Here is a 22,243-nt window from a genome sequence, read left to right as displayed (position 1 = left end):
CCTCCCCACAAACCGGAAGCTTCCAGAGGGCAGTGGACTCTGCTCAACACCACACGCTCTCTGCCCTCACAGCCTGTGTCCCCCTCTCTGCCCCTCACGGCCTGGGTCCCCCTCTCTGCCCCTCACGGCCTGGGTCCCCCTCTCTGCCCCTCACGGCCTGTGTCCCCCTCTCTGCCCCTCACGGCCTGTGTCCCCCTCTCTGCCCCTCACGGCCTGGGTCCCCCTCTCTGCCCCTCACGGCCTGGGTCCCCCTCTCTGCCCCTCACGGCCTGGGTCCCCCTCTCTGCCCCTCACGGCCTGGGTCCCCCTGGCTCTCAGGAAGGATGGTCAGGGAGGAAGACAGACGCGGGAAGCCTGTACCCACCGCTCCCTACAGGGCCTGTGGGCATGGCCCGCGTGCCCTCCGTAAGCTGAGGACTAAAGGGGTAAAGCACAGAGGAGCCCCATGCCCAGCACGGGTGTTAAGCACCATGTGGTATCTGCAATTGTGATGGTCATTTGCATGTAAAAAGCCTCTCTGTCCACCTGAACATCAAAGCACTGAGAGGCCCCTGTCTGCAGGAGCTGAGGAAGAGGGGCCTCCTCCCTGACATGTTCCAGGGGCCGCAGATGTTACACTGGAGCTTTCCCCAGAGGCCGCGAGAACGGCTGACCCCCGGAGGGCCGCCCTGGCTCAGGGTTCCCTCCCTGTGGCCCAGGAGGGCAGCAGGGTGGGGGGTAGGGTGCTTGCCAGCCCGGCAGAAGCCCCCTCACAAAGCCCCTGAGTGACAGTAGACGTCACATCCCTCGGCCTGGCCCACGACGCAGGCATGTGGCTTCTATTAGGCCACATCTGGACATGCTCAGAGGCAGCCCGGATCCCTGGCAGGGTCCCCGCTTCCCCCCACCCCTGCCCCAGCCTGGCCTGGGGCAATGGCTGGAAGCCGCCTTCCCAGGCCCCAGGGCTGCCATGGCAACATGGCTGGGGGTCATTTCCGGACCCCTGGCCATGGTCTACCCTCTGCAGGCCCACAGGCAAGCAGGGCAAAACCACCTCCCCAGGTTCTCCCCACAGAGGGTCCTCCCATCACTGCGACCCCACAGCCCTCCCCACTACAGCTTCCAGGGGCCTCTAAGAACCCCCCACTTCTCCCAAGATGCTCAACTGGGCACCTGACCCATCCCCCACCAGGCCTCCCTGCTGCATGCACTCGGCTATGACCACGAACAAACCCCTGTGCTTCGCCATGTACGGCTTCCTGCCCCAGGAGACCCCGAGAGGGGACAGGCTGCGCCCGCTTCTCCCTGACACAGACAGCATGCTCCCCAAATGTCGGCTGAAGTAGGGAGCAGGTCGGAGAACGGACAGCGACAGCAGCAAGTATTTCCGCTCCTCGGCGAGTCCCGAGTCCCCCGCTGCCCGCGGGAGGTGAATCAGCTCATTCAATACTCAGAACAGGGGCTCCTCGCTGCTCAAAGATGGGGGACTGAGGCACGAAGAGACCAGCCATCTGCCTGGTGACAACGTGTGGACTCTGGGTGAGGAGGAGGCTGTGTGGGGTGGTGGGTGGTGGGCCAGCCCTGAGCATCTGGCCAGCGCCCAGCTCCTGGGTCCCGTGAAAGCCATGCTCTCGCCAACCTCCCACACCCCCTGCACACCACAGCAGCGGCGGCCTGTCCCTGCCCTGATCACTCTCGCCTCTGGGCCCTGCGTGTGGGGGGCCCCCTGCCACACAGCCTCAGACAGATCCGGGGCCCTCTGTCAGACACCCTACCCCCAAGCAGCCCTCATCAAAGGCCATACTCCAAACCCCACTGAGCCCAGGCAGGAAAGAAAAACAAAACCCAGGAATCCCAAGAACAAAGCCCTTCTCCAGGATCCAAAAGCCCAGACCACAGAGAGGCCCCCGGCGGCCGAGGCGGGGCGGGGGCCACGGCTGTTCTGGAAACACTTGAGGCAGGAGCCCAGACGCCGTGCATGTGCCCTTCTCCGAAGGAGCCTCCCCGGGCACACGTGCACCTCGTTATGGCTCCCCATACTCCTCCCTCCCCACAGGCTCCAGTCGGGGGAAGGAGCCCCGGCTCGGGGAAGGAGCCCTGCAGCAGCGCCGCTGTCCCAGCCCAGCCCCCTCCTGTCTGTGGCCTGGGACCAGGCCTCACACCTCTCTGACCTCAACGTGAGGAGACACTCACCCCCCTGGCTTGTGCAGGAAGGGGGCCAGGCACTGCTCTGGGCGGGCGCTCCGTGCCCCACCCCCTGGGAGCAGGCTGGCTGCAGAGCTGTAGGGGCTGGCGGAGCATCGGGCCTACAGCTCAGGAGGGGCCACCAGTTCACCCAGCACTGCAGCGCACAGGCTTTGCCCACGGGGTGCCCAGCACTTGACAGATGGGAAAACGGGGCCCAGGCCAGTTAAGAGACTTGCCCAAGGCCACAAGGCTGTGACCAGCAGGGTGGGTCAATGGGAATGCTGCAGTTTCCCAAAGTCTCCTCATGTCCCCTCCTCCAAGCAGCCTTCCCAGATACCTTCCGAGCACTCTCCCTCACAGCCTCCAGCCTGTGAACCAGGACCACCACAGGGTTCCACTCCTGCCTTCCCAGGGCCTGCCAGGACCTGCTCATTATTTATACCTAATGAATGTTACTAGAGTGAATGGCATGAGACTCTAGAGGGGAGAGATCTCCAGATGACGAGACAGGTCCCTAGGGCACCCTCGGAGGGGAGACAGAAAGAAAATGGAGTTCGGGGAGGGGTGGTCGGACACACAGAGATTCAAGGAAGGCTTCCTAAAGGAGGTGCTATTTGTGCCCACTGGAAGCCGTGTGGACATGTGTGGAACAGAGGAGAGACACACTCATGGGATGGCAGGGGACTAGGGGGGAGGAGGGATGACTGACCGAGGGGCGGCCCAGAGCCCCGATGGCCACAGTCATTCCTTCACTCATGCTGGATCTGCAGAGAGCCAGCGGTGGGCCAGGCCCTGCCGGAGGCCGTGCACAGAAAAGACAATGTTGTGGCCCTTCCGCTCACAACAGTAACATTCTACTGGGAAAAACAGCAGCAAGGTGAGAGGAGGGTGTGGTGTTCTCTTAGCTGGGGTCCAGGGAACAGAGAGCCAAAGGGAGACGAGGCGTGAGCCCCACGGACACCTGGAAGAGCATTTCAGGAAGAGGGAGTGGCAGGTGCAAAGGCCCTGGAGCCACCAAGGTGCCTAGGCAGGAGGCCAGGTGGGCTGGGCAGAGGGCTGCCATGTTCTGAGTGCTTGTCCCCTAACCCCAACCTTGAGTATCTGGAGATGGGGCTTTCGGGAGGTGATCAGGCGACGGTGGAGCCCTCATGTCAGAATTCGTGCCTTTCTAAGAAGAAACACCAAAGAGCCTGCTCTCCCTCTGGCGTTATCTCAGATGAGAGGCGCCCTCACCTGCTCTGCCACGTGAGGACGCAATGAGAAGCTGGCCATCCGCAGACCAGCAAGGGGCCCCTCACCAGATGCCCGAGCCTGAACTGGGATCCCAGCCCCTAGAGCTGTGAGAGACGCCCGTCCATCACGGAAGCCACGCAGTCCGTGCTATTTCTACCACAGAAGCACAAACAGACTAAGACAGGGTGACGGAGACGAGGTCTGGAAAGCCCAAGAGGCCGGCTGTGTGGGGCCCGTAGCCCCAGAGGACTCCAGCCTCCACACTGAGCAGGTGGGAGCCACGGCGGGGTGCGGAGTCGGGGGGGTGAGAATGGCTTGTGTGTCAGCAGGATCGGCTGGAAGAGGTGGCAGACCTCGTCCTGGAAAGAGCCCCCCGCCGGGGAGACCACATCCCCACGGCCGTCACCTCAGAGACCGAGGTCCCAGCTGTGCCCAGAGGCTGTGGCCAGGAAGAGTGCGAGAAGGCAGCCGCCTGAGGTCCAGAGACCCCCGCCTCCTGCTGGGGCACCGTGCACCCAGCCCCCCCCCCGCCCCCCACCCCCGAGCTGGAATGTCCTCTGGGGGACACCCCTCCCGCCCCCAGCCCTGATGGCGGGGATGCCTCCTGGGCCCTTGGTCACAGTCACACCACGCACATAGGTGAGCACCAACTGAGACCAGAACCTTGCCCCCACCCATCCGTTCCACCCCAGGGGCCGATAAGCCAGAAAGAAGCCGTGTGCACGAGGCTCCTGCCCTGCCATGAAGGACCCCGGACCCGGCCCCCCGGCCCAGGCAGCTGTGCAGACACCCGGGGCAGGAAGGGGCCCCTCCCTCCTCCCACTGAGTGCCCCCATGCAGGAAGGAAGAGAGGCACTCACCTTCAGGCTCACCCCTGGGGACAGAGTGCACAGAGTTGGGGTCAGTGTCCTCCTCGGGGCGAAGACGGGACAGAACTGGTGGCTGCCTGGGGGCTTCCTGGACGGGCAGGATCCGGGGGGCCTCGTAGGGGGGTGGGGGCAGGGTGGCCTGGCTGCTGGGCTTCGTGGGGTCTCCAGGAGAACTCGACGTGGCCTGAGACTGAAGGACACTGGCCATGCTTGACCCCGGCACGGGGTCGGCTCCTACCTGCCCAGTGCTTTGGATGGTGGCCTCGGAGTCCGGGATGAGGTTCTCTTCGGGCCCCGCTCTGCTCTCGGCCCCCTCCTCCTGGACAGGGAGACTGGGCCTGGCCGGGCCCGTGCTGGGCGGCCCGTCGAGTGCCCTGAGGCCCCCGGCTGACAGGGGCTCCCTGAGGTCCTCTTCCTCCCTGTCCCCCCGCCCTCCGCCCTGGCCGCCCTCGGTCACTCTCCTGGCTTTGGCCTGCACTGGGGCTGGCGGACCCAGGGCCGCAGCTGCTGTTGGCCGGAGGAGGGCGGCCAGCCAGGGGGTGGCCTGCACGGCGGACAGCGGCTGACTTTGGCTGCCCACAGTGGCCGGGCCGCCGGTGGCCGCCTGACGCTCGCCCCCCAGAGCCGTGGCCGCCTCCGCCTCCGCCGCCTCCGCTGCCGCCTCCGCCACCTCCTGGTCGTAGCTGTACGGGTCCTCGTAGTGTCGCTCCGGGTCGGCCTCCTCGGCCTCCGAGAAGTTCCCGGCGGCGGCCGTGGGCAGGACCTCGGCGTCTTCGCGGCAGCTGGGGACCCGGTAGCAGATGAGCTCGCCCCCGGTGTCGGGACAGTGGCAGGCCCGGCACGGCGGCAGGTGGACGGTGTGGCCGGCGGCGTACTTGCGGCCACTGTGGACGCAGCCCACCTGGCCGCACTGCGGGCAGCTGTCCGCGGCCACCACAGCCTCGATGCAGTTGGGCGGGAGCTCAGGGCACGGCATGAACTGGCAGCTGATCTTGCCGCCGCCGGGCGGGCAGGAGCACTCGGTGCTGCCGAAGTCCACGAAGTAGGACCGGCCGGCGGGCACGCGGCCGCGCACGAAGCCGCCCTGCAGGCAGTCGTAGTACTGGTAGCCCTCGCAGGCGCAGCCACGCTGCACGCAGGAGGCGCAACACGCGCCCGGCTCCAGCGCCTCCTCGATGCAGTTCTCCAGCGGCGGGCACTCCACGCCCGTGCAGTCCTGCCGGGGCACGGCCACGCCCCCACGCGCACCCAGCGCCACGGCCAGGGCCAGGGCCAGCCAGGCCCCCACGGGCTCCCCGAGCAGCACCATGTCCCACGGCCAGCCAGGGGCCGCCTGGAGCCAAAGGTCCCTCTCCTGCGAGGCCCTGGGGGGGGGGAGGACATTGTCAGCACAGTACAGGCCACACGTGAGAACACACGCAACCCCCGCCCGGTACACACGCCCACACGTGCACATGGCTGCACACAGCCTCAGCCTTCCACATGCACACCTGTGCACCTCTCCATGTCCCCATGCACACACTCCTGGTCATGTGCGTTTGGGTGTGCTTTACCACACGTGTGAACATCACGGATGGGGGCTCCCACTCAGGCACCAGAATCACCACTGTCCACAGTGCATCACGCCCCACTCATAGTGCTGACCACACACCCCCGCTGCCCTCACACACACACCCTCACACACACACACACCCTCATACACACACCCTCACACTCACATACACCCTCACATACACCCTCACACTCACATACACCCTCACACACACCCTCACACACCCCCTCACTCACACACACCCCCTCACTCACACACACACACCCTCACACACACACACCCTCACACACACACACCCTCACACACACACACCCTCACACACACACACACACACACACATCCACCAGGCACAAGTCCAGCAGTCTGGGCACCGGGGTCTCTCACGGCCTCCATGACAGGCGCCAGGCGCCCACAGCTGCTGACAGCTGGCCCCGATCCTCAGTCACACACACAGCCACACGCACCATCTCACCCACAGCCCCCGTGGGTTTCCCACACACACACACATTCATGCACACCTAACCACCAAACGATTTCTCTCCCCAAACGCTGCTCAACCCCCAGCCATCCGCCCAGAGGCCTGTGACTGACAGCCAGAGCATCTGGTAGGGTGGACGCTGGGCAGCGGCAGGCCCCCTTCCAGGTCCGGGCACAGTCAGACAGCCCCTGCCACATGCCTCCGCAGACCCCGGGCTCAGGAACACCCTTCCCCGAGATACCCCTTTGGGGTACAAGTTTAGCCACAGGGGACACCCCTACCAGCCTCCTCAGCTGCCCTGGCAAAGGTTACCACCATTTCCACAATTATCCTGGACACCTGCTGCCCCTCACCCCGCCCACCCCTGCACCTCCCGGTCCTGTCCACTCTCTCTCTGTCCACTCTCTCCCAAGGGCGGCCCCACACCTCTCAGTCCTGTCCACTCTCTCCCTGTCCACTCTCTCCCACGGGCGGCCCCGCACCTCTCGGTCCTGTCCACTCTCTCCCTGTCCACTCTCTCCCACGGGCGGCCCCGCACCTCTCAGTCCTGTCCACTCTCTCCCTGTCCACTCTCTCCCACGGGCGGCCCCCCGCACCTCTCGGTCCTGTCCACTCTCTCCCTGTCCACTCTCTCCCACGGGCGGCCCCGCACCTCTCGGTCCTGTCCACTCTCTCCCTGTCCACTCTCTCCCACGGGCGGCCCCGCACCTCTCGGTCCTGTCCACTCTCTCCCTGTCCACTCTCTCCCACGGGCGGCCCCGCACCTCCCGGTCCTGTCCACTCTCTCCCTGTCCACTCTCTCCCAAGGGCGGCCCCGCACCTCTCAGTCCTGTCCACTCTCTCCCACGGGCGGCCCCGCACCTCTCGGTCCTGTCCACTCTCTCCCTGTCCACTCTCTCCCACGGGCGGCCCCGCACCTCTCTCTGTCCACTCTCTCCCACGGGCGGCCCTGCACCTCTCGGTCCTGTCCACTCTCTCCCTGTCCACTCTCTCCCACGGGCAGCCCCGCACCTCCCGGTCCTGTCCACTCTCTCTCTGTCCACTCTCACCCACGGGCGGCCCCGCACCTCTCGGTCCTGTCCACTCTCTCCCTGTCCACTCTCTCCCACGGGCGGCCCCGCACCTCTCGGTCCTGTCCACTCTCTCCCTGTCCACTCTCTCCCACGGGCGGCCCCGCACCTCTCAGTCCTGTCCACTCTCTCCCTGTCCACTCTCTCCCACGGGCGGCCCCGCACCTCTCAGTCCTGTCCACTCTCTCCCTGTCCACTCTCTCCCACGGGCGGCCCCGCACCTCTCGGTCCTGTCCACTCTCTCCCTGTCCACCTCTCTCCCACGGGCGGCCCCGCACCTCTCGGTCCTGTCCACTCTCTCCCTGTCCACTCTCTCCCACGGGCGGCCCCGCACCTCCCGGTCCTGTCCACTCTCTCCCTGTCCACTCTCTCCCAAGGGCGGCCCCGCACCTCTCAGTCCTGTCCACTCTCTCCCACGGGCGGCCCCGCACCTCTCGGTCCTGTCCACTCTCTCCCTGTCCACTCTCTCCCACGGGCGGCCCCGCACCTCTCGGTCCTGTCCACTCTCTCCCACGGGCGGCCCTGCACCTCTCGGTCCTGTCCACTCTCTCCCTGTCCACTCTCTCCCACGGGCAGCCCCGCACCTCCCGGTCCTGTCCACTCTCTCTCTGTCCACTCTCACCCACGGGCGGCCCCGCACCTCTCGGTCCTGTCCACTCTCTCCCTGTCCACTCTCTCCCACGGGCGGCCCCGCACCTCTCGGTCCTGTCCACTCTCTCCCTGTCCACTCTCTCCCACGGGCGGCCCCGCACCTCACGGTCCTGTCCACTCTCTCCCACGGGCGGCCCCGCACCTCTCGGTCCTGTCCATTCTCTCCCACGGGCGGCCCCGCACCTCTCGGTCCTGTCCACTCTCTCCCACGGGCGGCCCCGCACCTCTCGGTCCTGTCCACTCTCTCCCTGTCCACTCTCTCCCACGGGCGGCCCCGCACCTCTCGGTCCTGTCCACTCTCTCCCACGGGCGGCCCCGCACCTCTCGGTCCTGTCCACTCTCTCTCTGTCCACTCTCTCCCACGGGCGGCCCCGCACCTCTCGGTCCTGTCCACTCTCTCCCACGGGCGGCCCCGCACCTCTCGGTCCTGTCCACTCTCTCTCTGTCCACTCTCTCCACGGGCGGCCCCGCACCTCTCGGTCCTGTCCACTCTCTCCCACGGGCGGCCCCGCACCTCTCGGTCCTGTCCACTCTCTCCCTACGGGCGGCCCCGCACCTCTCGGTCCTGTCCACTCTCTCCCACGGGCGGCCCTGCACCTCTCAGTCCTGTCCACTCTCTCCCTGTCCACTCTCTCCCACGGGCAGCCCCGCACCTCCCGGTCCTGTCCACTCTCTCTCTGTCCACTCTCTCCCACGGGCGGCCCTGCACCTCTCAGTCCTGTCCACTCTCTCCCTGTCCACTCTCTCCCACGGGCGGCCCTGCACCTCTCAGTCCTGTCCACTCTCTCCCTGTCCACTCTCTCCCACGGGCGGCCCCGCACCTCTCGGTCCTGTCCACTCTCTCCCACGGGCGGCCCCCGCACCTCTCGGTCCTGTCCACTCTCTCCCACGGGCGGCCCTGCACCTCTCGGTCCTGTCCACTCTCTCCCTGTCCACTCTCTCCCACGGGCAGCCCCGCACCTCCCGGTCCTGTCCACTCTCTCTCTGTCCACTCTCACCCACGGGCGGCCCCGCACCTCTCGGTCCTGTCCACTCTCTCCCTGTCCACTCTCTCCCACGGGCGGCCCCGCACCTCTCGGTCCTGTCCACTCTCTCCCTGTCCACTCTCTCCCACGGGCGGCCCCCGCACCTCTCGGTCCTGTCCACTCTCTCCCTGTCCACTCTCTCCCACGGCGGCCCCGCACCTCTCGGTCCTGTCCACTCTCTCCCACGGGCGGCCCCGCACCTCTCGGTCCTGTCCACTCTCTCCCTGTCCACTCTCTCCCACGGGCGGCCCCGCACCTCTCGGTCCTGTCCACTCTCTCCCACGGGCGGCCCCGCACCTCTCGGTCCTGTCCACTCTCTCCCTGTCCACTCTCTCCCACGGGCGGCCCCGCACCTCTCGGTCCTGTCCACTCTCTCCCACGGGCGGCCCCGCACCTCTCGGTCCTGTCCACTCTCTCTCTGTCCACTCTCTCCCACGGGCGGCCCCGCACCTCTCGGTCCTGTCCACTCTCTCCCACGGGCGGCCCCGCACCTCTCGGTCCTGTCCACTCTCTCCCACGGGCGGCCCCGCACCTCTCGGTCCTGTCCACTCTCTCCCACGGGCGGCCCCGCACCTCTCGGTCCTGTCCACTCTCTCCCACGGGCGGCCCTGCACCTCTCAGTCCTGTCCACTCTCTCCCTGTCCACTCTCTCCCACGGGCAGCCCCGCACCTCCCGGTCCTGTCCACTCTCTCTCTGTCCACTCTCTCCCACGGGCGGCCCTGCACCTCTCAGTCCTGTCCACTCTCTCCCTGTCCACTCTCTCCCACGGGCGGCCCTGCACCTCTCAGTCCTGTCCACTCTCTCCCTGTCCACTCTCTCCCACGGGCGGCCCCGCACCTCTCGGTCCTGTCCACTCTCTCCCACGGGCGGCCCCGCACCTCTCGGTCCTGTCCACTCTCTCCCACGGGCATCCCCGCACCTCTCGGTCCTGTCCACTCTCTCCCACGGGCGGCCCCGCACCTCTCGGTCCTGTCCACTCTCTCCCACGGGCGGCCCCGCACCTCTCGGTCCTGTCCACTCTCTCCACGGGCATCCCCGCACCTCTCGGTCCTGTCCACTCTCTCCCACGGGCGGCCCCGCACCTCTCGGTCCTGTCCACTCTCTCCCACGGGCGGCCCCGCACCTCTCGGTCCTGTCCACTCTCTCCCACGGGCATCCCCGCACCTCTCGGTCCTGTCCACTCTCTCCCACGGGCATCCCCGCACCTCTCGGTCCTGTCCACTCTCTCCCACGGGCATCCCCGCACCTCTCGGTCCTGTCCACTCTCTCCCACGGGCGGCCCCGCACCTCTCAGTCCTGTCCACTCTCTCCCTGTCCACTCTCTCCCACGGGCGGCCCCGCACCTCTCAGTCCTGTCCACTCTCTCCCACGGGCGGCCCTGCACCTCCTAGTCCTGTCCACTCTCTCCCACGGGCGGCCCCGCACCTCTCAGTCCTGTCCACTCTCTCCCACGGGCGGCCCCGCACCTCTCGGTCCTGTCCACTCTCTCCTTGTCCACTCTCTCCCACGGGCAGCCCCGCACCTCACGGTCCTGTCCACTCTCTCTCTCTGTCCACTCTCTCCCACGGGCGGCCCCGCACCTCTCAGTCCTGTCCACTCTCTCCCTGTCCACTCTCTCCCACGGGCGGCCCCGCACCTCTCGGTCCTGTCCACTCTCTCCCACGGGCGGCCCCGCACCTCTCCGTCCTGTCCACTCTCTCCTTGTCCACTCTCTCCCACGGGCGGCCCCGCACCTCTCGGTCCTGTCCACTCTCTCCCTGTCCACTCTCTCCCACGGGCGGCCCCGCACCTCCCGGTCCTGTCCACTCTCTCCCTGTCCACTCTCTCCCACGGGCGGCCCCGCACCTCTCGGTCCTGTCCACTCTCTCCCACGGGCGGCCCTGCACCTCTCGGTCCTGTCCACTCTCTCCCTGTCCACTCTCTCCCACGGGCAGCCCCGCACCTCCCGGTCCTGTCCACTCTCTCTCTGTCCACTCTCTCCCACGGGCAGCCCCGCACCTCTCGGTCCTGTCCACTCTCTCCCTGTCCACTCTCTCCCACGGGCGGCCCCGCACCTCTCGGTCCTGTCCACTCTCTCCCTGTCCACTCTCTCCCACGGGCGGCCCTGCACCTCCCGGTCCTGTCCACTCTCTCCCACGGGCGGCCCTGCACCTCCCGGTCCTGTCCATTCTCTCCCACGGGCGGCCCTGCACCTCCCGGTCCTGTCCACTCTCTTCCACGGGCGGCCCTGCACCTCTCAGTCCTGTCCACTCTCTCCCACGGGCGGCCCCGCACCTCTCAGTCCTGTCCACTCTCTCCCTCGGGCGGCCCCGCACCTCCCGGTCCTGTCCACTCTCTCCCACGGGCGGCCCCGCACCTCTCAGTCCTGTCCACTCTCTCCCACGGGCAGCCCCGCACCTCCCGGTCCTGTCCACTCTCTCCCACGGGCGGCCCTGCACCTCTCAGTCCTGTCCACTCTCTCCCACGGGCAGCCCCCGCACCTCCCGGTCCTGTCCACTCTCTCCCACGGGCGGCCCTGCACCTCTCAGTCCTGTCCACTCTCTCCCACGGGCGGCCCTGCACTCTCTCTGCCCCGTTTCTCCAGTCATGGCACCCTGCAGTTCCCAGCTCTGCGCTGCCCTTTCCTCGCAAAGCCAGGGGGATCTCAGAGCAGCTGACCAGGCCCACCAGAGGTCCCAGACCATGCCTGTGTCAGGTCCCCAGCCAGGAGAGCTCTGCACAGACACCCCCCGGGAGCCGCTGACCCCCCCCCTTGAAGGCCCTCATGTGACAGTCTCTCAGCGCCCTCCCTCCCCAGCCCCTCCCCAGCCCCTCCACACCATCCCTGCAGGCCACAAAACGCCCCCTTCCCACCACGCCCCGCCCTCCCCCACTGCCACCCTTGCAAAAGCCACGGGTCCCCACAGCCTGCTGTGGGTCGGGGGCTGGGCTGCCCCTACCAGGGCCGTATGCTCCAGTCCTCAGATGACGGCCCCTCCTCCACACACACCCAGCCCGCAACCCTGGGATACTTTTACAGTCACTTTGATAAAAATTGTCTGATTTTTGCCCAGCCAGTTGGCTCAGCTGGTGAGAGTGTTGTCCTGACCTGCCAAGGTTGCGGGTTCGATCCCCAGTCAGGGCACAGACAAGAATCAACCAGTGAACGCACAAGTGAGCGGGTCAGAAGATCAATGGTTCTCTTGCTTCCTCTCTTCCTTTCCCTCTCTCCAAAAAGTGAGTAAGTAAATAACCCACATAAAAAACAATGAAATTGTTAGATTTCTTTAAAAAGGGATAAAATGACAATGTATTAGTATTTCAAGTGTTTCTCATTTCAAAACTAAACATAACAGTGAGAACGTCTTACGAGTTCCTGACGGAGGAGAGAAAGAGCAGAGCGCAGAGCGCGCTGTCTCCAGAGGAGGCTACCCAGAGCCACTGCCTCCTCCGAGCTGAGCTGAGGGCACAGGACCCGTGTCTGGCCGGGGAGGGGCAGAGCCACCACGGCTCAGTGTCCAGCACCACAGAGAAAGGGGTCTGCCTCTGCCAGCACTTGGCCAGCACTGCGAGCAGGTCCTCGGTGCCAGGCCCCTCTCAGAGCAGAGGGTTAGCAGTCGATCGGACAGGCCTCACGGCCATTCTTCTAGCACTGACCTCTGCGGCGGGAGGCCAGTCACAGACCCATAGTGATTCAGGCCCTAGCTGGTTGGCTCAGTAGTAGAACGTCAGCCCAGCATGTGGATGTCCTGGGCTCAATTCCCAGTCAGGGCGCACAGGAGAAGTGCCCATGTGCCCATCTGCTTCTCCACTCCTCCCCCTCTCACTTCTCTCTCTCTCTCTCTCCTCTTGCAGCCAAGGCTCCATTGGAGTGAGTTGGCCCCAGGCGCTGAGGATGGCTCCACGGCCTCTGCCTCAGGCACTAAGAAGAGTTTGGTTGTTGAGCAACAGAGCAACACCCCAGATGGGCAGAGCATCACCTCCTGGTGGGCATGCCGGGCGGATCTGGGAAGGGGCACATGCGGGAGTCTGTCTGCCTTCCCTCCTCACTGAATAATAATAATAAAAACAGCGATTCAGTGGGTGTCTGACTGGAACTAAGTACAGTGAGGAAAAAAGTGAATGAAAGCAGGGAAGAGAGCAGGAAGTGGGGGGGGGGGAGTGTGGAAGAGCCGACTCTAGCCAGGATGGTCAAGCAAGGCTTCTCCGAGGAAGTGGCATTTGAGCCGAGAGCTGAGGGAAAGAATGGAGACAGCCACATGAATATCAAGAGGCAAAGTACATCAGGCAGGAGGTACAGCAGGTGCAAAGGGCCTGCGGCAGGACCAGGGGAGGGAGCTAAGGGCTAGCAGAAGGCCACCACTGCTTAGCAAATGAGCAAGGGCGAGTGTGATGACAGCCACAGCGATCGGGCCTCTGGCTACAGTACAGGCTGCCAGAAGGAAGCCGTGGGCCTGGAAGGGCTCTATTAAGGGCCACCGTGCAGACAGCAGGGTGGCCAGGCCAGGGCAGAGAGGCCAGGGAGGCAAGTGACAGGGGGCGGGGAGAACAGTGGACAGGGCAGTCGACAGGACCTGCTGCCAGACTGCGAGGGCGGAACAGGAGTCCAGGAAGAGCCCAGGTTCTGGCAGAAGCACCCGGAAGGCTGGGACTGCCCCTTCCTGGGGCAGGGAAGGCAGAGGAAGGAGGGCTGTGGACCCACAGGGGGACATGCAGCCCAATCTGGGCTGTACTGAGCTTCAGAGACTCCGGGATCAGCCAAGTGAGATGGTAAGAACGTCTCTGGGATAAGGAGTCTGCCCGGGCCAGGGGCACAGGGGAGTCACTGGTTTCCAAGGGGTGACACGCACAGACCCCCAAGCTGAGAAACCACTGCAGGAGGGTGAAGGGCTCCGTAAAGCCAGTCTGATTAGGAATCGGTCACCGGGATGGCCGAGGCCGGCAGAGTCTGTGAGGGGACGCTCCACATGGAGATGGGGTGGGCGGCAGGAAGGCCCTCGAGTCAACGTGTAACGGTGTCATTCGAGAAGAGAAACATTTGCAGACGAAGACCTAACCCCTCCCCCCACCCTCCACCTGCTTTGCCATTCATCACTCACTCACACGAGCAGCACCTCCTAAGAGGGAACGTCCCCCCACCCCGAGGCAGCGGGCTCCCCCCCCGGGGCGCCTGCGCACCCCACCCACCCCGAGGCGGCGGGCTCCCCCCCCCGGGCCCCTCCGCACCCCTCCCACCCCGAGGCCGCGGGCTCCCCCCGGGGCACCTCTCCCACCCCGAGGCAGCGGGCTCCCCCCCCAGGGCGCCTCCGCACCCCACCCACCCCGAGGCGGCGGGCTCCCCCCCCCCCGGGGCCCCTCCGCACCCCTCCCACCCCGCTGTGCATTCTCCTACAAGTCAGTCCCCTAGTTCTGCTCTGTTCACCCTCCTGGCCCCCACTGTGGCCTGGCCCTTGGACCCCACAGCCCCAGCATGACGTCCTGCCCGCACCCAGATGATTCTATATCTCAGTTCACCCATCACCCCCACTGCAGAACCAGAGGAACGATAATAAAAAGAATGGGCCCTGACTTTGTGTACTTCTTGTTTGCTGTGCACACCTAAGCGAGGCTCTTGCCCTCTCTGAGTCTCGGCTCTGAGCCTGTGTACTGTGAAGGGGCTTGACCATACCTTCAGTCACGGCCAGGGGTCTGCAGACACGATCTAGCCCATGACGGCATTTGTTTGTCCCACATGGTGGGTTTTTGGTTTTCAATTAGTTACCAGTATTTACAATTTGGAAATGTTTGCGTGAAAATTCAGGCTTCCAACTCTTGAAAACCACCGAGCCCCGGCCACCCTAAGGTGTCACACAGGACACGGGGCTCACAGTTCTCCACAAGCCTATACGACCCTTCCCTCATGTGCCTGTGGCTGGGTGTGCTTGAACTCGGGGTCTCCCCAGGCTCACCTCTGAACTAGAAACCCCATGGTCATTCCCCCTGCAGCCTCCCCCTGGGAGAGTGGAGGTCTGGGCCCCTGCATGCTGCTCAGAGCCCCCCTGGTGCTATCTGAAGGCTGTGTGCCCATCCATAACGGGACAGGACTGGCTGGGGTATCTGGAGGTGGCCCAGGGTGGGGGGCAAGGGCCGGGCCTCAGGGGTGGCTCTCCTAGAGAAGTGTTGGCCTCCGGAGGCCCTGATCCATCACTGTAGCGCTCTGCACGGCTTGTGCGCCCATGGCTATGTATGTATGTATGTGGGGGGGAGGGGGTCACAGGACCGGAGAGGCAAAGCCAAGCCCCCACAGGCTCTGCCCTATACCTCACACCGAAAAGCTGGGTAATGCATCCACATTAATAACAACATGATTATCACTCAAGATGATGATCATTAGAATGCCAACTGACATAGTGACCACTGGAGTGGACACTCTGGACAGTAGCACATGTGCAACTAGGAGCAGAGTGTGATGCTGAGTTGTCAAGCCTAAGACCTCTGCACCAGGTCCACACACCCACGGTGCGGGCTCACCGGGCATCTGTCCGGTGGGAGAAGGGGACAGGGACCCGCTCCCCGCCCTTCCCCACCCTGCTCTGCACTGAGGAGGCTGACCTCCTCAGAACGCGTCCCCAGATGCCCGCACCCTCCGATGGCCGCTCTAACAGCAGGTGGGGGATGGGAGAGGGAGGCCAGAGGGTTTCATTTCCCACCCCACCCCCTGCCCTCCTGTTCCACAGCCGCAGCTCCCGTTCCTGACCCTGCTGGGCTCTGAGACCTGCCCCTCCCCCGCCCCTGCAGGCCCAGGGTGCTAAGCCCCCCTCCCATTGCTACTCCAAGAGCTGGCCACCCCTTGCAGATCCCCCCAACCCTGCTCACGCCTGTTCTAGGTCTCCTCATCCCGCTGGACCCTGAGAAAGAAGATATCTACCAAGAAGGGCTGCTGGTGGCCTCACCGGGCTCAAATGTTTTAAACGACAGCCTAACGCAGGGGCCTCGCACACAAACCGCACTCCAGAGAGAAACCCGCACTGGACCACCTGCCTGCACTGTGCTCCTGCCCGCTGAGCCGGCCCTTATAAAGGAGTTCCTAGAATTGTATTTCAACCAATAGGACCAAGGCTTTCCTCGTCCAATCAGAGCTCGACCCTCATTGGCATTTTCACCAACCAATACCAATCAAAATGCAAGGATGTGGAGTCCTCATTTGCATGAGGATGGACCAATCAGGAACCAGGGTGGGGACTTGTGTCTATCCAGGCCAGCTCCCAAGACTGACAATTGCACCTTCCCGATGAACTGGAGCAGAGGCACAGACCCTCGTGGGGAAGAAGGGGACTGCTTCCCGAATAGGGGGCTTTCCCCCAGGGCTCCACAGCCACACTGCCACCTCACGGAGCTATAACGCTGCTGAGCTGTCCTCACCGCCAGGCTATATCACAGCTGAGCTGTTTGCACTGAATTAAGTTCCTTCTTCACCGCACTCTGAATCAGGGATTCCTGTTGCCACTAAATTGGCACCAAATACCATTGCCATTGACCATTGGTTGACACCCGTGAGGGGACTTCATTTCCTGCTGGGACCCTAACAGGCACACCCCCAGGAGGACCCTGCAGAACTCGAAGCCGGTGACTTCGTGTACACAGAGTGGCAAGGGTGGACGTTAACACAGGACACTGAGTAGGTCGAGGTAAGACACAGAACAAGAAGGGCCCGACACCAGTCACCGCGATTACAAAGGCAGGCACCCAAGGTAAAGCCAGCCAAAAGCTCTGCACAGAACAGAGCTGGACCTCTGCCTGCAGTGGGGGAGGGGACGGCGTGAGGGTGGAAAGAGTGGGACAAACTGGCCAATAAGATAAGAGGGTGCCCTGCAGAGACCAAGACAATGGTGTGTTACCAGTTCAGGAGCATAGTCAGCTCAACTCTCAGCTTCTAAGATCTTGCTGGAGAAACCCAAAGAATCCCATGCTGGGCCCCTATCCAAGCAGGAACTCCGAGAGCCTTGGGGGGCCAGGCCCTGCATCGGGAGGGCAGTGTGACCACACCCAGCCAATCCACAGGCCTTACCTGCTACTTTGCCGCGACTGGCTGAGGGGCGGGGCAGACATCGCACCCAAGCAGTGAGACTTGGGACTTGTGATGCTCCTCCCAAGGACCTGCATGAGGCGTGTCAAAGCCCCTCCACAGCCCGGCAGCCTCTACCTGGGTCTCCACAAGCACTGAGCCACCTGGGAAGACGGGGACCACCCTGGGGGAGACACGTGCAGGCGTGTTCCTCTCGGTCACTGCACTGGGCACGTGTGTGAGCCTCCTTGGAGTCCCTCTCTGGGAGGAGGCAGGTGTCCCCCCAGGGTCCCCAGCTGAAGCCACGGAGAGCTGAAAGAGCCTGGCCCAGCCCTGCCTACACCCCGAGCAGCCATTGTGCCTTCAGCTTCCGAGCGTGGGGGTGGTTGCTTACGCACTGACGCATGACCTGAACCACCGGGACCAAAACCAGAAATTGCACGCATTGACTGCAGAGGTGGGACACTTCTACAGGACAGGCATCTGCCCCTCAGCGCCCAGGGGTGGTGGGAGGGACTGCTGTAGATTACACAGGTCTGGGGTACAGTACGCCCCCCCTGCACAGGCGGGATGCCGGAGGGGATGTAGCATGAAGGAAGAAACCACCCGCAAGGGACAGCAGGGCTCCCGAGGGACTCCAGGATGGACTGAGCATCAAACAGGAACAGCCGACCACTCTGAGGTGTGAAGGCTGGCCGACGCCGGCATTCTTACAAGATGACTATTTTCTTTAATTAATTTTAATGGGGTGACGATAAAATTGTCTTTCGTCACCTTCTAACTGGTTTTCTTTGTGCCCCTCCCCTCCCCCAACCCCCTCCCTCTCTTCCCCCCCACCCTGTAACCCCAACACTGCTGTCCATGTCTCTGAGTCTCATTTTTATGTCCCACCTATGTATGGGATCATATAGTTCTTAGTTTTTTCTGATTTACTTCTTTCGCTCAGTATAATGTTATCAAGGTCCATCCATGTTGTTGTAAAAGATCCGATGTCATCATTTCTTATGGCTGAGTAATATTCCATAGTATATATATACCAAAGCTTTTTAATCCACTCGTCCTCTGATGGACACTTGGGCTGTTTCCAGATCTTTGCTGTTGTGAACAATGCTGCCATAAACATGGGGGTGCATTTCTTCTTTTCAAACAGTGATATGGTGTTCTTGGGGTACATTCCTAACAGTGGTATAGCTGGGTAAAAAGGCAGTTCGATTTTTAATTTCTTGAGGAATCTCCATACTGTTTTCCACAGTGGCTGCACCAGTCTGCATTCCCACCAGCAGTGCAGGAGGGTTCCCTTTTCTCCACATCCTCGCCAGCACTTATTCTCTGTTGTTTTTTTTGATAAGCGCCATTCTGACTGGTGTGAGGTGATATCTCATTGTGGTTTTAATTTGCATTTCTCTAATGATTAGTGATGTTGAGCATTTTTTCATATGCCTATTGGCCATCTGTATGTCCTCTTTGGAGAAGTGTCTATTTATTTCTTTTGCGCATTTTTGGATTGGATTGTCTGTCTTCCTGGTGTTAAGTTTTACAAGTTCTTTATAAATTTTGGTTATTAACCCCTTATCAGACGCATTGTCAAATATATTCTCCCATTGTGTAGTTTGTCTTTTTATTCTGTTCTTATTGTCTTTAGCTGTGCAGAAGCTTTTTAGTTTGATAAAGTCCAATTTGATCATCCTGTCTTTTGTTTCACTTGCCTGTGGAGACAAATCGGTAAATATATTGCTGCGACAGATGTCAGAGAGCTTACTGCCTATGTTTTCTTCTATGATGCTTATGGTTTTACGCTTAAATTTAAGTCTTTTATCCATTTTGAGTTTATTTTTGTGAATGGTGTAAGTTGGTGGTCTAGTTTCATTTTTTTGCAGGTAGCTGTCCAATTTTCCCAACACCATTTGTTGAAGAGGCTGTCTTTACTCCAATGTATGCTCTTACGTTCTTTGTCAAATATCAGTTGTCCATAAAAATGTGGGTTTATTTCTGGGTTCTCAGTTCTGTTCCATTGATCTATATGCCTGTTCTTATGCCAGTACCAGGCTGTTTTGGGTACACTGGCCTTATAATATAACTTGATATCCGGAAGTGTGATACCTCCCGCTTTATTCTTCCTTTTCAAGATTGCTGAGGCTATTTGTGTTCTCTTTTGGTTCCATATAAATTTTTGGAATATATGTTTTATATCTTTGAAGTAAGTCATTGGTATTTTAATCAGTATTGCATTGAATTTATAAATTGTTTTGGGTAATATAGACATTTTAATGATGTTTATTCTTCCTAACCATGAGCACAGTATATGCCTCCACTTGTTTGTATCTTCCCTGATTTCTTTTATCAATGTTTTATAATTTTCCGAGTACAAGTCTTTAATCTCCCTGGTTAAATTTATTCCTAGGTACTTTATTTTTTTGGTTGCAATGGTAAAGGGGATTGATTCCTTAATTTCTCTTCCTGACAGCTCATTGTTAGTGTATAAAAATGCCTCTGATTTCTGAGTATTGATTTTATATCCTGCCCCCTTGCTGAATTCATTTATCAGGTCTAGTAGTTTTTTGACTGCGACTTTAGGATTTTCTATATACAATATCATATCATCTGCAAATTATGATAGTTTTACTTCTTCTTTTCCAATTTGGATGCCTTTTATTCTTTTTTCTTGTCTGATTGCTGTGGCTAGGACTTCCAGAACTATGTTGAATAAGAGTGGTAAAAGGAGGCACCCCTGCCTTGTTCCTGATCTTAAGGGGATTGCTTTCAATTTTTGCCCATTGAGTATGATGTTGGCTGTGGGTTTGTCATAGATGGCCTTTATCATGTTGAGGTATGTTCCCTGTATTCCCACTTTGCTGAGAGTTTTGATCATGAATGGGTACTAGATTTTATCAAATGCTTTTTCTGCATCTATTAAAATTATCATGTGGTTTCTCTCCTTCCTTTTGTTTATGTGATGAATCACATTGATTGATTTGCGAATATTGTACCAGCCTTGCCTCCCAAGAATAAATCCCACTTGATCATGGTGTATGATTTTTTTCATATATTGCTGGATCCGGTTTGCTAATATTTTGTTGAGGATTTTTGCATCTAAATTCATCAGGGATATTGGCCTATAATTTTCTTTTTTTGTGTTGTCTTTGCCTGGTTTTGGGATCAGAATTATGCTCGCCTCATAAAAGGAGCTTGGAAGTCTTCCTTCCTCTTGAATTTTTTGAAATAGCTTGAGAAGGATAGGAGTTAGTTCTTCTTTGAATATTTGGTAGAATTCACTTGTGAAGCCATCAGGCCCAGGACTTTTCTTTTTTGGGAGTTTTTTGATAACTGTTTCAATCTCATTTGGTGTAATTGGTCTGTTTAGGTTTTCTGATTCTTCCAGATTAATTTTTGGAAGATTATATGTTTCAAGGAATTTGTCCATTTCATCTAGGTTGTCCAGTTTTTTGGTGTACAGTTCTTCATAGTATTTTCTTACAATATTTTGTATTTCTGTTGTGTCAGTTGTTATTTTTCCACTCTCGTTTCTAATTTTATTTGAGTCCTCTCTCTTTTTTTCTTGGTGAGTCTCGTTAAAGGTTCATCGATCTTGTTTACCTTTTCAAAGAACCAGCTCCTGGTTTCATTGATCCTCTGTATTGTTTCTTTAGCCTCTATGTCATTTATTTCTGCTCTGATCTTTATTATTTCCTTCCTTCTACTAGCTCTGGGCTTTACTAGCTGTTCTTTTTCTAGTTCTTTTAGATGTAGGGTCAAGTTGTTTATTTGATCTTTTTCTAGCTTCTTGAGGTATGCCTGTAATGCTATAAACTTCCCTCTCAGGACTGCTTTTGCTGTGTCCCATAAATTTTGAGTTGATATATGCTCATTATCGTTTGTTTCTAGAATTTTTTAATTTCTTGATTTCATTGTTTACCCACTCGTTATTTAATAACATACTATTTAGTTTCCAAGTGTTTGAGTATTTTTCAGTTTTTCTGTTGTGGTTGATTTCTAGTTTCATGCCACTGTGATCAGAGAAAGTGCTTGATATGATTTCAATCTTCTTAAATTTGTTGAGACCGCTTTTGTGCCCTAACATGTGGTCTATTCTAGAGAATGTACCATGAGCGCTTGAAAAGAATGTATATTCTGCTGTTTTAGGATGAAAGGTTCTGAAGATATCTATTAAATCGAGTTGATCTAATATGTCCTTTAAGTCTGCTGTTTCTTTGTTAATTTTCTTTCTTGAGGATCTATCTAATGATGTTAATGGGGTATTGAAATCCCCTACTATTACAGTATTGCTGTTGATCTCGCCCTTTAAATCCATCAAAGTCTGCTTTATATATTTAGGTGCTCCTATATTAGGTGCGTAGATATTTATAACGGTTATGTCTTCCTTTTGGAATGCTCCCTTTTTCATTATGTAGTGACCTTCTTTATCTCTAAATAAAGTCTTTGTTTTAAAGTCCATTTTGTCTGATATAAGTTTTGCTACCCCAGCTTTTTTTTCATTTCCATTTGCGTGAAATGTTTTTTTCCATCCCTTTATCTTCAGTCTATGTGCATCTTTTTTTTTTTTAATTTTTTATTTTTATTTTTTCTGAAGTTGGAAACGGAATGGCAGTCAGACAGATTCCCGCATGCGCCTGACCGGGACCCACACAGCATGCCTACCAGGGGGCAATGCTCTGCCCATCTGGGGCGCTGCTCTGTTGCATCCAGAGCCATTCTAGTGCCTGAGGCAGAGGCCACAGAGCCATCCTCAGCACCTGGGCCAACTTTGCTCCAATGGAGCCTTGGCTGCGGGAGGGGAAGACAGAGACAGAGAAGAAGAAGAGGGGGAGGGGGTGGAGAAGCAGATGGGCACTTCTCCTGTGTGCCCTGGCCGGGAATCAAACCCAGGACTCCTGCATGCCAGGCTGATGCTCTACCACTGAGCCAACCGGCCAGGGCCTATGTGCATCTTTTGATTTAAGGTGTGTCTCTTGTAGACAGCATATGTATGGGTCCTGTTTTCTTATCCATGCAGCTACCTTTGATCGGATAATTTAATCCATTTACATTTAAGGTTATTATTGATATGTAATTGTTTACTGCCATTTTATTCTTTAAAATTGTATTCCTCTTTTGCTATATTCTTTTTCTCCTTTGATCTGTTTACAACAGGTCCCTTAGCATTTCTTGCAGCCTTGG

At 59.0% G+C, this 22,243-nt stretch overlaps 1 protein-coding gene across 2 annotated transcripts in view; it reads right to left on the bottom strand.

Annotated features, from left to right (window-relative positions):
* LOC136379697 (fibulin-2-like) overlaps positions 1–22,243 on the bottom strand; it is a 100,427-nt gene that overhangs the window by 40,844 nt on the left and 37,340 nt on the right. For both annotated transcript variants that reach the window (XM_066347206.1, XM_066347207.1), the window contains exon 2: positions 4,260–5,632. In XM_066347206.1, coding sequence (XP_066203303.1) covers positions 4,260–5,577 — 1,318 coding nt within the window. In that variant the 5' untranslated portion in view covers positions 5,578–5,632. The remainder of the gene's footprint in view (positions 1–4,259; positions 5,633–22,243) is intronic.

Source organism: Saccopteryx leptura, chromosome 8 (assembly GCF_036850995.1).
Source record: "Saccopteryx leptura isolate mSacLep1 chromosome 8, mSacLep1_pri_phased_curated, whole genome shotgun sequence".
Taxonomy (NCBI): Eukaryota; Metazoa; Chordata; class Mammalia; order Chiroptera; family Emballonuridae; genus Saccopteryx; species Saccopteryx leptura.
Note: the sequence above shows the minus strand (reverse complement) of the source record. Positions and strands in the feature narration are given on the sequence as shown.